Source organism: Triturus cristatus, chromosome 6, assembly GCF_964204655.1.
Source record: "Triturus cristatus chromosome 6, aTriCri1.1, whole genome shotgun sequence".
NCBI lineage: Eukaryota > Metazoa > Chordata > Amphibia > Caudata > Salamandridae > Triturus > Triturus cristatus.
The window spans coordinates 1,725,778,074-1,725,796,143 of NC_140589.1; the positions used below are offsets into that span (position 1 = coordinate 1,725,778,074).

The window sequence follows — 18,070 nt, forward strand, 5'->3', positions numbered from 1 at the left end:
TTTTTTTTTAAAGGCAATCTTTTTTGCTTGGATTAAATAAAAAAAATGTATATATATATCGATTCTGTAGTTATTAGTAAACTGATCTCCCAAAGTTTAAAACTTTGATGCTATTTGACAGAATTGTAAGAAGCCTTCCAAAGGCTTAATACAACCTCCTCAGCTTAATCTTGGAGGGTTTTGTAAAGATCTGTGATGGGATGAGATAGATAATAGGGGAGGAGTCCCAAAAGTAAATTTTCCCATATAAATGTTGTTAGACCTACTATCCTTGGTGTGGTTCCCCCAGATTTTTCGGCCTTCTAGCCTCCTGTTTTGCTGAATTTGTTTTTGCTGGCTGTAGGACTCTGGGTACTTTACCATTGCTAACCAGTGCTAAAGTGCATGTGCCCTCTACTTTAACCATTGTAACAATGGCTTATCCACAATTGGCATATTTTATTTACTTATAAACCCCTAGCAAAGTGCACCATATGTGCCCTGGGCCTGTAAATTAAATGCTACTAGTGCGCCTGCAGCACTGAGTGTGCCACCCACTTCAGTAGCCCTTTAAACACGTCTCAGGCCTGCCATTGCAGAGGCCGTGTGTGCAGTTTTTGACTGCCATGTCGACCTGGCAAACTAACCCTCTGGCCAGGCCCAAACTTTCCTTTTTCATGCATATAAGTCACCCTGAGGTAGGCCATAGACAGCCCAAGGGCAGGGTGCAGTGTATTTAAAAAGTAGGACATGTACTTTTAAGTTTTACATGTACTGGTAGTAAAACACTCCAATTCGTTGTTAACTACTGCAGGGCCTATTTCTCTCATAGGTGAACATGGGGATTACCTTATAACATCGTATAAGTGTAATTTCCAATTAGGAATAGATGATACTCTCAAGCTTGGTGTCTCTGAAATCACATTTCAAAATCCTAACTTATGGTGAAGTTAGATTTTTAATTGGTATTCTGAAAATGCCACTTTTAGGAAGTTGGCATTTTCTTACTTAAGCCATTTGGTGCCTTCTGCCTGTCTCTGAATACAGATCTGGGATGGGTGACAGTTGAGCGTTGTGCATCCACTCCATACAGCCACCCAAGGGAGCTTAGGTGTGACTGGTGGGCCATCCACATCCAGATGGTTCATCGTAGGCAGGATGAGAGGGAGGAGCTGACACACCTGAATGGGCTGTGTTGAGTCCCCACACGAAGGAATGCTTACCCCCTGTTATGAGTCTGGAGCCAGGGCAGGAAGGGCAGGGACTCTGCACTTCAAAGGCATCTCTTTGAATTCTCCCCCACTTCAAAGGCACATAGTTGCCACCTTAAACATCTCAGATGGGAAATGGGGTGGGGGGGGGCTCTTTGCTTTCTGTCCCCTCTCTACCGGTTTCTCAGATCCTGACAGATGATGTGCAGTCGGATCTCTTTTGGTCTCTTCCATCTTTTTTATTGGCTCTCCTCCCAGAAAGGGGTCTGTGTTCTTTCTGTTCTTCTCAGACTCCGCTTCTCCTGGGTATTAAAACCCCAGATGAGGAAGGGCAACACTGGCTGCCACATGAGCATTACCATTTCCATTTCTGAATCCAAATACAGTTCATCAATCAGTGGCTTAATCGTCCCTATTCTTTTGTCTCGCCTGCATGGACTTCCCCAGTTGTAAGTGGAACCTACCGGAGTAGTAGTAAATGTTCTGAGGAGAGTGTCAGGAAAAGATAAATACAAATATGAATAATTAGAAGTATAATAGAAAGGAGCGGAGTAATATTACATGTTATCCACGAATAAATGTTGTAGTACAAAATAAATTTGAGTTATTTGTTTTTATTTCTTATTCTTTGTAATTCTTTGAGTATTTCTCTCCCAATTATTTCAAATAATCAATTGTTCGATAGTATTCCACTAAACTGTAACATTGGTTTCCATCTCAATCATCACATGTAAAACTGTTGCATTATTTCATATACTTTGTTCAAACAATATTCAAAATTACAAACATTATAATCAACCTATTCAGTAAATAATGCTCAGTGTATACAGTCGTACAGCCAATTCATATACATTGTTCAAACAATATTCAAAATTATAAACATTATAATAAGTCCATTCAGTAAATAATGCTCAGTGTATATAATTGTACAGCCAACGCGTTTCGTCCTATCTAGGACATCATCAGGGCTATAATGAAAGAAAAAGAACATCGTATCACTATAAATTAATCAGTATATGAATCCAACCACAGTATCTGTACAAGGAAGGAAAATATCCACAGTATACAGAATATACCTATTTGACAATACAATGTTATTGATCATGATAAAAAATATCCCTTTATGATAGAACAGTGTTAACAGTTGCTTGCAGTTCTAATGATAATCTAAGTGTTACTCTATCTCTTAATTATCCAGAATGTGCCCATGATCCCACCTATGGTCTGTCATCCATTGTGTAAATTCTATTATTAAGGAGGATAGCCTCCATGTTTATATTCCTTTTAAGATCTCCCAATTTATTATCTATTTGTTTAAATAATTCAGGGTGCTGTATCTTCTCCAACTGCGCACCTTTTATTCTCCAAAGCTTGAAAAAAATTGAAATAATGTTTCCTAAACATTGACCCTTACGTCATCAATTCCCTAGACCTCTTCCCTCTCACCAATAATATCCTCTAGCTTCCATATCCCTGCTGGTTATTTCTCACCTCAATGTTACTTGAAACAATCCTTGCAAATCTATGTTTTCATTTACTTCCGTACTCTTTTCCAATTCTTCGTTTCCTAGCACTTGTCAATGATTTTTCATCCCATTCGATCCTTCCGTATATCAGTTAATTAATCTAAAAAATATATAACAAAAGACACATCAATAATAACTCTCCTTCAGTCTCTACTGTTAATAAGCTGAACGCGCCCAACTTCCATAACGTACCTTGCAATAATATATCCTCATATATTCCACATCCGGTCCGATGATCCAGCTCAGTAGCTTGAAACCACCATCTTTATTTAAGACATTCCATCATCCATCTATATTTCCGCAATTTCCACTTATTAATTGTCCTCCTGTTTGCTGATAATTCCTCTAAAAATGCAACCAAATGGCACCCAATTAGTATCCCTACTACTGGTCCTCCAAAAGTAAAGTGAATCGCCCTATTCTAAACACATACCTTGCACCAGTGTATCCTCGTGCCTTGCAGCCGGTCCGATAGCCCTGCTCTGTAGCCTTAGACCGCCAAAGCTCCTTTTTAAAAGATTCAAACACCAACCATTTACTCCGATTTCAAACACCAATCATTTTTTCTGATTTTCAGGCCTTATTACCATATCACTAAGACTGTTCCCTATCTGGTCCACCAGTTCGAACCTCCAATCAAATCCCGTTTTACTATAACAAATTCTGAACTAGGTCTGGATACCGCTCCAAGTGATCCCGAACCAATCCATGTTCCTCATTTCAAAGCCTCATTAACATAAGGGCTCAAGCAGCTCCCTATCTGGTCCGCTAAGTTTCTCCTAACATCCGTAAAGAACGGAAATAAGGGAACGGCTATTCCTATTCGTTAGTTACTCCACCAATGTGATTGCCTTTTTACTCTGTGTGATGTAACAAGCGTAGTCCGATAATTATTACATCCCCCGACCGTCATTTACCGACGAAAAAAAGGCCAATCCTTAATCAACCTAATTTGTGGTGTAATCAATGCGAAATGCTAATAACTCTACCCAAATCGTGTAGGGATGATCTTATTCTTTACCTTATACTTGAACTATACAAATTAGAGACCAGTTCAAATAAATGTTACTGCCTCAACGATAGGTGGTATATTCACAGGGACAGTTCCCTACCTTGACACCTTCCGAATCACTTATAACAACCACCCTCAAACACCAATAACGCCATCCATTTATTACAAATCCTATTGGAAATTCCACTCGATAATCCAATCTAATCCCATCTCCATTTACAACACACCAGACAACACTGCAGAGGATACCAATAATTTCATATTCTTCCAATAATTTCATTTTATTCCAAGAAATAGTGGAGCTCAGAGTCACTGTTCAAACCTAGCTCCACTGTTCTACATCTACTAATCCAACGTGCCTCCTCCTGTCTAATCTTTAATTCCCAGTTTCCTCCTCTACGTCCTAGTTCTATTTTCTGTATCCCATGAAATCTTACATCTCTCCTCATAGGATGTACTTCCTTAATGTGCTGAAAAAGTGGTGATCTGATGTCCTCATTATTGATGGACCGTTTGTGTTCTTGTATTCGCAATTTCAAATTACGTTTAGTGCTGCCTATATAGACTTTTTGACATGTGCACACTATAACATAAATGACCCCAGTACTGTTGCAATTTATAAATTCCCTGATGGGGTATTTTTTGTTTGTGTTATATGAAAACTCCTTAATCTTGTTGATACCCATATTACATACATTACAGGTACCACACGTGTAGAAACCATTCGGAGGTGGTGGTAACCACATCCTATCCACACCTGCAATTGGTTCTATACAGTTTCTGGTCACCATTTCCTTAACAGTAGGACCGCGTTTAAACACAATCCCAGGTTTGTCTCCAATTACGTTCATCAAACCTGTCACTCCTTTCAAAAGACCCCAATTCTTTCCTAGAGCCTTATAAATGTGATTTTGTTGGGAACAATACGTGGTCACAAATGCAATTCGCTCAGTAGTCTGAGTTTTCTCTTTTTGTTTCAAAGTATTAATTCTATCCACCCTCAAAATTCTCTGCCTAGCCTTAATCAAATTCTTTTGCTGATATCCCCTGTTTGTTAAACATTTCTGAAGATTATCCAACTCCTTAGTAAAGTCTACTTCAGTGCTACAATTCCTACGAATTCTAACTATTTTCCCATAAGGAATTCCCCAGATTACTGAGCCAGCATGAGCACTTTCTGCTCTTAGGATCGAGTTCGTAGCTGTATTCTTCCTGAATAGTCTACTGTTAATGGTTTCACCTTCAACAAATAGTTCCACATCCAAAAACTCCAATTTTTCAAAATCATGTTTCATAGTGAAAGTGATAGTACAAATATGAATAACATCTGATCTGAACTTGAGTATATTTCACATACATTTGGTATGTCTTTCCCAAACTTCTAAACATGTTCATGAAAGACTCAGAAGAAGTCAATGAGCGAAGGACTTCAACTTTTTTCGGTGTTAAGAAAGGGAAACATAAGCATGGAAAACTGCTATGTGCTGAGCAATCCATACACCTGCAGACTAATGCTGGGAAATGCAGAATGATTCCCAGAAAAACCGACTGGCCTGGCATAAACCGGAGGCTTATGTGTATAAGATCAGACGTCTAAAATCCTCTGCAACCTGTAGCCATATGCCTACATATATGTATGACGTCTTTGTGATTTAGCTCCTAGTCTGCAGACCAAAGAGTAATTGAAACTTACCATGAGATGTTCCCAGTTGCAGTGGTCAATCCTAAATTCATAGCCTTTTCTCCTGACTCTGAAGGAAACATCCTCTTGATGTACCCAAAAGCTTGATTCTTGAAAAAAGCCATCCTTTTCTGTCACCATAGTGTTGTCAATGAAATCTTTGTCAAGGTCAACAGACTGTGATAAAAAAAAACATTGCATGCAGCTTTTTAACATCTTTTCACTGTATTGCCCTCTGCGTCTCCATGCTCATAGAAGGCTCCACCCCAAATACCCATTTACTCGGCTGCTCTTTTTACTTACTCCATTTATGCCAAAAGTGGTTGCAGCATATATTTTTCGAGTGGGTTTCCTAGGTAAGGTAGTGGGAATTGTGTTGTAAAAGTTGTTCCCTGAAGGTTTGTCCAGACTGAATGTTTCTCCTAGTCCTTTCTTCCCCCTTACCTTTTCTTTATCCAGCAAGATCAAGTAGAAGTAATGAAATGACTAGCCTTAAGTTCACTATCAATCAGAAATTGTTATCTATGAATGTTGTTTCTAAACACAGCCACACATGTCTATTGGCTGATGTATATGTAATAAAATCAGTGCTGATAGGTAGAAGGCTAAACAATTCCTTCCTGTTTACTGATGAATATGAGGATAGAAAGAAAAGAAAAAAGTTAATGTTATCTATGTACAATCACATTTTCTTCCCCTTTTTTCTTTTCCAAAGTATATGTGTTATGGTTTGTTCTTTTATATTAAGAGGTCTGAGATATATAGTCCCTTTTGGCCCTATACAAAACTGCAAAAATAGCTAATAAAATAAACGGTAGGTTACATCTTTAAAAAAAACCCATCTGTTTTCACCTACATCACTATCAGACCAGATTATTGAAAATACTTCAGGTTTCAGGCAGGCCTTGAGCACTACCACTTGAAGAGGCTTCCTTTTGGATTCTTCTGCATAGTTGATCTATATAAGTATGTACAACAGCAATCAGTGTATGACAACTGTACAGGTCATGCATGTTTTTAGGTCTTTCCTGATATCTAGGAATTCCTAAAAAAAAAAAAGGCTATTGGATAGCTACACAAAACCTATTTTTAGTATTATGTTCCCTTTCTTTGCACAAGATCACCTATGTCTGCAATCCCTGTATATCATTTTGTAACCACTAAATAGTGTCTGGGCATTCTCTTTTGTATACAGCTGTGTCTTTAGGACTTTTTAAATGAAAAACATTTAATCTATAAAAACAATTACTACAAAAGTTCAAAATAAGAAAATCACGGGCAAAGCAATTTGAAGGTTTAAGAACCTTCGTGGATTATTGAGACTGTGTCCTAGCTAATAACAATTGTAAACAGTTTTTATGTGTAATATGACTTTGGTTATCGTTTTTTCATTATTAGCATATTTCTTTTTTTGATTAGTGCTTATGTAAACTGTAATATGTTTGCGGAGTGTAAAATGTGACATTAAATCAAGGTTTTTGTTTACATTTCAGTTATTTCGAGAAGTACGAATAATGAAGATTTTAAATCATCCCAACATTGGTAGGTACTCTGTTTTTTTGTGTGTAAACGTTATCTTTAATTCTTATTGCAATTTGATGTGGGAGACTAACTCGATGAGACCTGCTCTCTCAAGGCACTGTAACATACTGCTTCGGGTATTGATGTAAAGGCCTTTCCACCATCAAAAAGTGGTCAATAATGTCATTATGTCATGGCTTGGTGTGAACCTTATGCTTGCTAAGTGCTCTTTAAATAATGACCAACTGCAAACCTTTCTCAGTGATGTGCATATCCTGGTCTTAATGTATGCCAACTTTCCTCTTCGTCTTCTTCTTTCTTATGTTCAGTCATTTATTAGATCTTCTGAAAAAAATACAAGTAAGACGAGAATCTGTAGCTTGAGAAGGGCAAACAATATTATCTATAAAAAAGCTTTCGCTGTGTGCAGTTGATTTAAATATGATCTGTAATTTACAGTTTCAAGGACTCTTGTTACAAAGAAGATTATTTGCAGATTGGATATCCAAATGTTTAAAAGACGATGGTCCAGTCCACTGGGAGTTTTTCCTCGAGTGGGTGTAGCATACATCTGGAAATTCAAGAATTAATCACACCTACTCACAGAAAAATCTTTGTGATTCAAGTGCATGTCTTTTGTAGCTAGAAACACAAGATACAAAAGGAAAAGTGGGCTTAGCATATAAATAGAACCTACATAACATGCTTAGAGAGCATAAAAAGACCATATAGTTTCAGGTTTATCTGAGAGTTCCAGAAAGCACTGTATTAATGCTTCCACCCTGCTTGCACACCTGAACGCAATAAATCTCTCAGTTCCAGCCTATGTGCGAAGAGGGCATACTTTATTGTTGGGCCGTAAGCCGAGTTTTCTTGTAGACTTAGTTGAATTTAGAAAGAGAAGCAGGTGGATGCTGCTCTACGCATATGCATTTTAAGGCATAGGCAAAGTGGGCAATAGCCTATAGCCCCCAGCCTTCCAAGGGTGACCTGAAAAGGTGAACTTTCTCTTTTCTCTATTTGACCTCCGACTCATCAATTTCTCGATCTCAACCCCTCTCCCTGCCTCCCTTTACCCCTGGCTCTGTTTACTCATTGTTATCTTAAAGCATTTTGGGGCACTGACAGAAACTGATTTCGACTGTTTTTGTGTGATGCTGTTTCTGAAAATGTAGCTTATTCAGTATTCTGTGACATCATGCAGACTTGGAATAGTGGGAAATGGGGAATAATTAATTCAAAGTTATTCTGAACAGGGGCCGTACAATATTTCTTGCATTTTTCCCTCACAATCTTTAAGAAAACATTAAAATGTGAAAATAATTTGAACCCCTAAAGTAATGCACTTATTTTCAGCACATATAGCACATACACTGATGTTAACACACATAAAAAAGCCCCAAATCAATTCCAGTCTGCGATGTATACCTCAAATCATTAGGATATTAGACTGACGTCAGATAGCGGTAACAGTCGGCGATGTACACCTCAAATCATTAGGATATTAAGCTGGTGTCAGATAGCGGTAACAGACCTTGTAGCTGTCAGACTTATACGCTATGCGTATACCAATAGTCAGCCCTTGAAAGTTAAAGTCCACATAAACAGTATCCCCGAATACCTCTTTGCTGTTGAGGAGTGCCAGTACTTCCATTAAAAGTATTGTTCCTCTGCTGAGAAGTGCTGCTACGCTCTCTTTCAAATTAAAGACGCACAGGTGTTCTGTTCCTGGCAGTACCTACACTTTTAAGGTACTGCAAATAACAATACACAATTAGGCTTTTCTGGCACATATTAGAAACATACTCTTGATCTGGCATGTGATGTGCAGGACACATTGAAGAATTTATTTCGGTGAACACTGCCTTGATAAAAAACACACTGGTGCTTAGTAGCAATACTTTAGATGCAAATAACTAAATGGTGAATACAATTTATTCAAAGGAGTTTATGAGAAACAATTTCAAGAACCATAGTGGCACAGTACATATTGGTACAAAATAAACATGCTTGGTGCTCTTATTAGAAGAGATACACTCAGTGATAAATCATGATCAGCAAATTTATCAACAAACGGCCCTTTACAGCAATCATATAGGGTCCATTTTTTTTAAAGTCAATGGTGTTTCGATCCCAGTAAAATTGGTGGGATCATCATCATCATTGGAACTCAGGGGGATACAACAATCCCAAGAGAGAGCTGAAACGGTGATAGAGAGAGGGTGATCAGACTGGGGCTAAGACAAAGAAAAGTGAGCCAGTACAAGGCATATGCAATACTCATGAGACCGTACTTACATTATGAAAGGTAATGCAGTTGCTGAATGAGGGTGTTCCTGCTGGTGACAAGCCTTAGGAACAGGGTGGGCGGGGATGGCCTACATAGAAATAAACGGAAGGAGGGGCTGCTTAAAATCCTTGAAATTAGTAATCCTGGTGAAGGAGCAAGTGTGCGCCAGTAGGAGAGGCACTGACCTGAGCTGGAAATATGCTGGATACCCATAGGGGGCTCCAATCAGCCTTCAGTGAAAGGCAGGAATGTGGTCAGGGTCTGGGCAATAATTATCCCAAAACTGGGAATGCGCTGGTAGCGCGCTGACAGGTAGCATGCAGTACTTTCGGGACAATAACTTCTCCAAAAGTAGTGTGAGAGGATAGCATGCTGGTTAATGGGACCTGTGTGTTTTTTCGTAATAGTTATTACTCCAGACCCCCAGTGATCCTTGGGTCTCCCTTGTTGAACTATTATTACCTTTGTGCAATCAAATGATTGCAAGGGTTTTGTTTACTCTCTTTTATTTGTCATTTCCTCAAACACTAGCGGTTCTCAAATTTTTCATATTTTTACCATGTATCGGCAAACTTCTGCACCACACAGTACAAGGCTTGCTAACTATGTCAGATTTTACACAAGTATACTCGGATGACTATGTAGAAAATATCCTACAGGAACCCTCGCTCTTTACAGATAAATCTGATGACTCCAGAAACCCCACCACCAGTCGTCCAACTTGAAAATTGTCGGAAGAAGTATGTACCTATGCAACTGATGATAACAAGCATTTGCAATGCAATAGATCTCACATTTGCAAGAGTTTAAGCTATTGGCATTGTACATGGCAATGCCTTTTATTTATCTGTTTTCTGAACCAACACAAAAATTAAAGCCATTGTCATTTAAAATGCCAATAGCTCAAACTCTGACAAACGCAAGACCTATTGCTTTGCAATGCTTGTTCATTCTGAGGTCAGGTGGGGAGAGGAGGTTCACTGATGTTTCCAGTGCCAGTACTGTGCCTACGTGTAGGCAATGTCGGATGTGGACTGAGTTTTCTTATGTCTATGGTTATTGGTGATTCTGTGGTGAGGTTCGTATTTATTATGGTTGTTCTGTGGTAGGCACGGGGAGATTAAGTGATTTATCCAGAATCACAGAATGCTTGAGCCGTCGCCGAGAGTCGTACCCGGTCCCCCAGCATCAAAGTCAGCAGGTCTGGCGGTAGTGCCACATCCTCTATTAACATTCCGGGAAGGCTGCCTCTGACGGAGTGCTGCTGGTTACTCGGCTAAGTTGTATTAGTAGACTGGCAGTCAGGCTGTCTTCCTTCAATGCTAACACTGGGAGTACGAAGGCACGTGAGCCTTAGGAAACCCGCGACAGAGGGAGAGGAAGTTCCAAACTTTACTCCCAGGCTGCGTGTGTCAGCCCTAGGCATGCGGTTACTACGCATGCCCGTGCATCCTCTTTGCAAAGCTACCTGCCTCGCTTCTCCAAGGTCATTTCTGAGCAGCAGCATAGGCACGCACGCGGGGTTTCAGAGGATAATCAGAGCCTAGCGTTGTCTGAACGTGATCCACCCGACTCACTGTGACTCTAGGAAGAGCCCCGGGGTCCCCGGCGCTGTGCGTGCGCCCAATCACCACCTGCCCAGTCAACCACCTGCTAAGTCCCTATATGAGCCCCACCAGGAGCAGCCTCCCTGCTGCTCAGCCCATCTCTTCCAACTGCCACTCCTCCAGTCCCACACACCAACATTCCAAGTGACATCACTCATGGCTGAGCAGCAAGGGACAGGACAGTAATGAGGAAGATGTACATCAACAACAATAGATTATAGCACATAGCTCTTAATACTGGGAGTCGAGGCGCTCGTGGGAACTGACTACTAACTACCACCCAACGCGTTTCTGTTTGGAAGCCTAAATTCAAATCCAGGTTTTTTTTCTACTTGAAGAGTCAGAAAACCTAGCACAAGGCGGGAATTTCGTCTACGTGTGTGTGCGCACAGCCCCTTCCCCGTATCCCCTCACTCTCTTTGCAATCCTGGACTGCCATAAGCATAACAATGATAATATCTTTCACGCATATTTGAGTAATATCTGTAAAATAAACAACACTGGGAGCAATGACTCTTCCACCGACTGAGGGAACGGCTCAGTCGTGAAAGGCTTCCACGAGGGACGACGGCCCACGTGCGAAAACAATGGCTCACAACAAAGACCGTTGCGCTTCCAAGAAGACATGCTGTGTGTGTTCCACGTTAAACTGCAACAGAACACGGCAAGGCAGTACCAGAATGCCAATAATATTCTAAATTGGCTAATAAAGAATTAAAAGACAAAAAAAAAATACCTCTGCATGCCAGCAGTCTCTGGGGTCGTGCGTGCTGAAATAGACGCAGTGAGCGTACACCTCTGCTGTCCAGGCGCAAGCTGAAAGAGACACCGTGAGCGTGCACATGGGCTGTCCGGGCGCTAGCTGGAAGAGACGTCATGAGCGTGCACATCGGCTGTCTGAAAGAGACGCCATGAGCGTGCACATCTCTTGTCCCCATTCGGCAGCCAAGTCGACGACAATAGATCTCGCCAAGGCGAGCAGCGCATGCGCTGCGTCGCTACGCAAGACCTAAAAATGAGAACTGAATATTTAAAATCAGGCACTATTCCAAAAGGGCTGCAGGTCAGGAATGTTCCAGGAGTATTTACTGAAAAAATACAGACAGGGAATTAGTTTTATAGGCACTACCTGTTCCCGACACTGGTGCTGGTAATATTCACTACAATTGAACACTGTAAGAAACTACAAGAAGAAATTGGTGACTTGTAACTTGTAACAACAAATTTCAGAGTCAGATGTAATTAAAGAAGCAAAGGCAGTCTTAGAAAAAATTAAGAAGACCATACCGGGATTTAATCACATTGAACAGGAGGAAACAAATCAAAATACAGTAAGAGAAGACATTCACAATTCTAAAATCTAACGTACCTATCCCTAGTTGTTGGGTGAATATTACACCAATCGCACATACACACACCCCCCACTCTGGTTGCCTGTAGGGCTGTTTCGATAAACAACAAAAATGTGTGACTTTTTCAGACACTTTGGAAGATTTGGAGATGGCTCTGATCCTGGAGACGGTACAAGTTCCTCTCCAAGCTCTAGAGATAATCCTTTTCTACACTCACCATGCGGAGGCAGAGGCAAATCCCAGAGGTGGGTCATCAATACCCTAAGGGATCAAAGCACCCATCAGAAATACTGTAGGAGAGTGGAATCTGACTAATGGTTGCCCCCAACTTTTTGCCTGGTATTTAAGTGGTTTTTGACTAGTCTGGCTGGGATCCTGCTATCCAGGACCCCAGCCTATCTGCTTTCTCCCTAAAACTGTTGTGAGTACTCTAGGTACAAACATAATTGGATGCTGGGCATGCCCTACCAGTCCCTTGTAGATGGTACCCTAGGTACCCAGGGCATGGGTCCCCCAGTAGGCCTACCAGGGCTGGAGCACTTATTGTGCCACCCTGGGACAGCCACCCAAACTGACACCACCAGGCCACTACTGTAGCCTGGGTAAGGTGGTGCTAGCACCCCTTACAGGGATGTAGGTACCCTATGTCCCATACCATTACAACACATATACTCTCATAGGTCACCCCTATGGCAGGCCCTGGTAATCCTACAGGGCTGGGTGCTGAGGTATGTGTGAGGGGGGACCCCTACGTGAGTAGGACCTCTCTGCAACCTTCGTAAAATCGTTACTGGGTTGTTTGTAGTGTAGCCATACCATATACTCTTAACCGCATTATAAGTTACTGCGTCATCGCTGTAACTTGGGAATGGCTACACAGAACCATATCGTGTTTGGTGTCAAACATGAAGGAATCATACCCCCAGTCCAGCCATGGGCATGGGGGCACGATTCCCCCTTGCTAGGAGGGTGATATGGGAAAAGCGGTAGAATTTAGACACCAATTTAAAAGTGCACATGTACCACAAAATGGCTACTGTCCGCCACCTACACGACTCTGGCTGGCTGTTGCTGGGGAAAACCCCAGCCTCGCCATCTGGACAATAGGGCTCCTGTGGCAGGGAGGTGCCAGCACCTCCCCAGACAGGATATGTGGATTGGAACAGGGTGGGTGCACCAAATGTCCTTTCAGAGTTGCACGTAGGCAGCTGCAGAGCCCCAATTCTGCATACACCGCCTGGAACCGGTTCAGGGGCATCCTGCCCCTCGCCCAGGTGGGAAACACACAAAGGGGAGTGGGTGTAGCCACCCTTTCCCGCCTCTACTCTGATTGGTAGGCTCTATTTTGGACCATCCCCTAATCTTGGGGATATATGGGAATAACTTTGCCCTAGAGCCTTGGATTCGTACAGGACTTCACAGAACTGACCTTCGACGAGCTGCTGCCCAGCTGACTGAAGAAATCTCCCTTGGGATAAAGGAGTTATCCCCCTGCTTGGCAGGCACCTAAAAGACTACAAGATACCCGGTTGGAACTTCGTTGCTCTCACGACCTTCGACGCCTTCCAGCAACCTCGAGGTGGGTCTCCAGTGCATCCCAGCGTCCTGTGAGTGTGCCCAGCAAGTCTGAGCACCCTGGACCACGTGGGTGTCGAGATCCCCGCATACCCCGAGACACCGGCCACCTCTTGTCCAGCACACGACCCCGACCAGTGGGGAAGTTGTGCTTTGGCCCATTTCTGAGCCAACCATCCAGCAGCATTTGTGCCGACTCTCAGCTCCCTGGCCCGCTCCGGTGGCCCGTGGGAGCCCTTTTACGCACTCCATTTTGCTGCCTTCCGCGGTCCCTTGTCTCTCGACTTGTGGGCCCTGACGGAGGACAATCTTCTTTTCCAAGAGTTCACCTGGTTGCTCCAGGCCTGCTCTACGCTCCCTGCAAAGGAGAGCACCCTCAGACCTCGTGGGTCTGCACCAGCAGCTGCTTTGTTCATCTTGCGTGGGTTGCGGTTGCAATGCTTAGTGGATCCAATCGGGACACTAACACCGCAGCGACCCTCAGCCGACGTGGGACAGTCGCCCTCCAGAAGCTGGCCTTCCTTGAAGCCTCCCGGAGCCCGTGACTGCACAGCCCAGCTGTACCTTCCACACCTGAAGCACCCGACATCCACGAGTTCCTTCCTGTGAGCTCCCTGGTCACTGTGCTGTGACCCAGACTCTGTCCCCTCTGCTTTCAGGTTCACCTTTATCTTCTCTTCAACTTTAATCTTCACGACTTCAACGACGCTTTCAGCTAGCAGCAGTTTGGACTACTTTTCCATAGAAAATCAGCCCGCGACCCGACACCAGAATCGACCTATGCACCCGGCTTCCCTGGGGCAGGTAACAGTGGTACTTCGGTACTTCCGTGGTGGTGGGCTCTCCAAAGCCTTAAGTCTCAAGCCTTAACTTTGTACTGTTGTTAGAAGTGTCCTTAAACCTTAATTATTTAACCGCGACATTCTCCATAGGCTAACATTGCGATCCCGATAGCAACTTCTCGCACTGCACACGCCTCCCGTGGGTCCCCTTCCTCTTAACTGTGGGTGGATTCTGAAGGGGCCAGCGATCCTGAATGCCCTAGGCATTGCCTGTAGAATTGTCGTGGTTCTTATACCACTATTTTAGTATATGGTTTGGTCCCCCCCTGGGGCCCATTGATTTCTGTGCTATTTATTGTGTTTATAAATGCTTGTTTGAAGTGTAACTTTGCCACTAGCCACATAAAGTGACTGTGGGATTCTGTCTAGAATAAATACATATATTTTATATATATACCTGTGTGGGCTACTCTTTCATTTGGTTATTCAAGAGGTTATTATGGTAAAACAATAAGCTTAACACTCCTTCAAGACTTAGCCTGAAGGCTGCTCTCCACAGCTACCACTAGGATAGCTTTCTTTAAAGGTTGTCTTAAACCTATCATCAATAGGAGTCGAATTGGACTGGTGCAAGGTGTCCCTATAACTAGGAACAGCATATGCCAGGCCAACTTCTCACAAATACTATCAGTGGGGCCCCTCTCTAGAGTAGACCGTATGGAAACAATACCTATTTTTTACTTAGTATCTCACCACTGTCAAGTACAGAAATACAGAAATCACCTGGTGTCTTTGTCCCTACAAAACGCACTGATTCTTTAGAACGTCACAGAAGTTTTGAGATTTATTTTAGAACAATCCGCCTGAAAGCATTTTTTGGAGGTGCCAACTCCTGTTCTATTTCTGATGTAACAGGCTTACGACTTGCCTCCAGATTTTCTCCGCCCACAGCAAGCCTGCCTGTGGAGATTCTCACTTTTGAAAAACTAGTACTCGGAGACATCGAGGTATTACAAACAAAAAGACCTTAACCCCATATAACATCTCATTACAAGAACATAAAGCCCCCCACACACTCAAAACGGATAATACCATTATTTTCAAACCTGCAGACAAAGTTTGAGGCATTCTCCCACAGGACATACTCATACAAACTGGAGATCCTACGCCAACTGAATAACGCTGACCATTATGCAAAACTTATTAAGGATCCAACAAGTGAGATACAAAGTGAAATACTCAGACTTACAAACCCTCAAGAGATGGGTTTTCTCAGCAAAAATGATTGATCATACCTCAGTGTACGCAACCATTGCATCCACGTTATTTATACTCTTCCTAAAGTTCACAAAAATCTTGTTAGCCCCCAGCAGACTTATTATTTTAGAATGTGGCTCCATCCTGGAGCCAATTGGTCAATATATTGACTTCTTTATCAAGCCCTTTGCGCCCCTCACAGAATGTTATGTACGTGCTAGCATGGATTTTATAAATCTCATTAAGGACTTTCATCTCTCCCGCCAGGATCCTTATTGGTTATTCTGGACATAGTATCCCTCTATACGAACATACCTCAATTAGGGCTTCAATGTCATACACTGCATCCTTCGCCACAGACCCAGACCACACCAAGTTCTAACATCAATCATTATATCATTACTGGAACTGCCACACACACGCAATTTCTTTAAATTTGACAACTATTTCTATTTACAGAAAAAGGGGACCATGGGGAAAGTTTTTGTACCAAATTTTGCAGTTTTGTACATGGATGACCTGGAACAGAGAGTCATTCTCTCCAACACTAATCATTTCCAGGCACATATTGCTCTCTGGAAGAGATATGTAGATGACATCTTCATGATTTGGGATGATGACTCTCAGACACTGCTAATATTTCAGACATGGTTACACCAAAACTGTAATTGCAAATACAAAAGTGATTTCTTCAGGGCGGTAGGGATCCTTACCCACAAGTTACTTGAACCTGGCGTTCCCAAACACTTGATTAGATGCTTTGCTAAGAGAGTATGGTACTGCCCGTGTGAAACTCCACTAACCCCACATATATAGGAATCCAACAGACTTGTCTGCGTCACTACTTTCTCTCCTACTTTGAACATTTTTTTTTCAAATTTCAGCACTGCCAATGTAATATTTGCCATCCATGTCCCTGTAGCCTACTTAACATTGGCCAAACCACACAAAAAATAATGGTTCACATATGCCAGCATAGGAGTCGCCTTAGATGCAAGATCCTCACTGCTCCTCTAGTGTAATGTTTTGGGGGAGTTTGCTCATTGTGAGGATCACTCACAGTGACAAGTGATCAACACCGTTTCGATCCCTGAAAGAGGAGGAGACATCAAATCCTTATTAAACAAGGAGGAATTTCGTTGGATTCTTCGTTTGGACACTGAATGCACAGGTCTTAATTGTGACGAAGATTGGATATCCTTGGCTTAAGATGAACTCTCCTCATACAGAAACTATATGGACTCCTAAATCTCGTTGCCCATGCCTTTTTGATTCTTTCCACAATGTACATATGATTTTATTGCATTGTTTCACATTTTTGATTGTACTGTCCCGTGCAGTTAGGTATAAGTGTACTTCTGCTATTTTATTTTGAGGTTTGTCACTGTCATTTAAACCATTCCAAAACGGTGCCCACTACGTCTCCCTTTTCTGTCCCTTGGCCTAGTATGTTTTCAGTTTCTTCATTTTCTGTTTTTGGGTCGTCTCCTCTTTCTGTTGTCTACATTAACCAGCATGCTGCCTTCTCACACTCCCCTTGGAGAACTAATTGTCCTGACAGGACTCAATACTGACAGTCCGCGATACCAGCGCATCTCCATTTTTGAACTGATTCGAGCCCAGTGAAGGGTTCAGGCACTCAACCTTGAGATTCAGACCAAACATGTGCCCCCCCCCCCCCACCCCCCAACTGCAGGCTGATTAGAGCCCTCTATGAGCATATTTCCAGCTCAGGTCAGTGCCTCTCGTACTACTGCATACTTTACCCATTTCTAGATCAGAGATAAGATAATTATTTTGCACAATTAATTAAAATCATTGCAATCATGCTAGGTTAAGATTGGTATAAAGTGCATTATTTCCATAGCTATAAAAAGATATAGCACAGTTTATCATCCTAGTTTTATGGAGATTAAATAATTTAGACACCACTTTATCAGCTACATAAATATAGGGATTAAAACGCTTTACGCAGCATTCTGGATTATAGTGCTGTATGATAGAGTCCAAGACAGCTTTCACTGCAGACAGGAATTTTATGAAGCATGCCGCCAGCTTCACAGTCACCCTTCATACTCTCTACCAACGCTGCTTGACATGTTCGTATGTTTACAGTACGCCAGATGGGGCGAAGCCAGTATATTCTCAAGCTTCACAATATGTGAATTAGTTTCGATGGTTTTAAGCAGCTCCTCTTTCCCTTTCTTTCTATTTTGGCCTTTCCCTCCCTACTGTGTTCCTGAGACTTGTCACCAGGGACACCCTCCTTTACCAACT

The 18,070-nt window shown here is 42.2% G+C and overlaps 1 protein-coding gene across 4 annotated transcripts in view; it reads left to right on the forward strand.

The window, feature by feature from the left end:
• MARK1 (microtubule affinity regulating kinase 1) overlaps positions 1-18,070 on the forward strand; it is a 491,137-nt gene that overhangs the window by 322,557 nt on the left and 150,510 nt on the right. For all 4 annotated transcript variants that reach the window (XM_085612955.1, XM_085612957.1, XM_085612954.1 and 1 more), the window contains exon 4: positions 6,903-6,951. In XM_085612955.1, the coding sequence (XP_085469081.1) occupies positions 6,903-6,951 (49 nt within the window). The remainder of the gene's footprint in view (positions 1-6,902; positions 6,952-18,070) is intronic.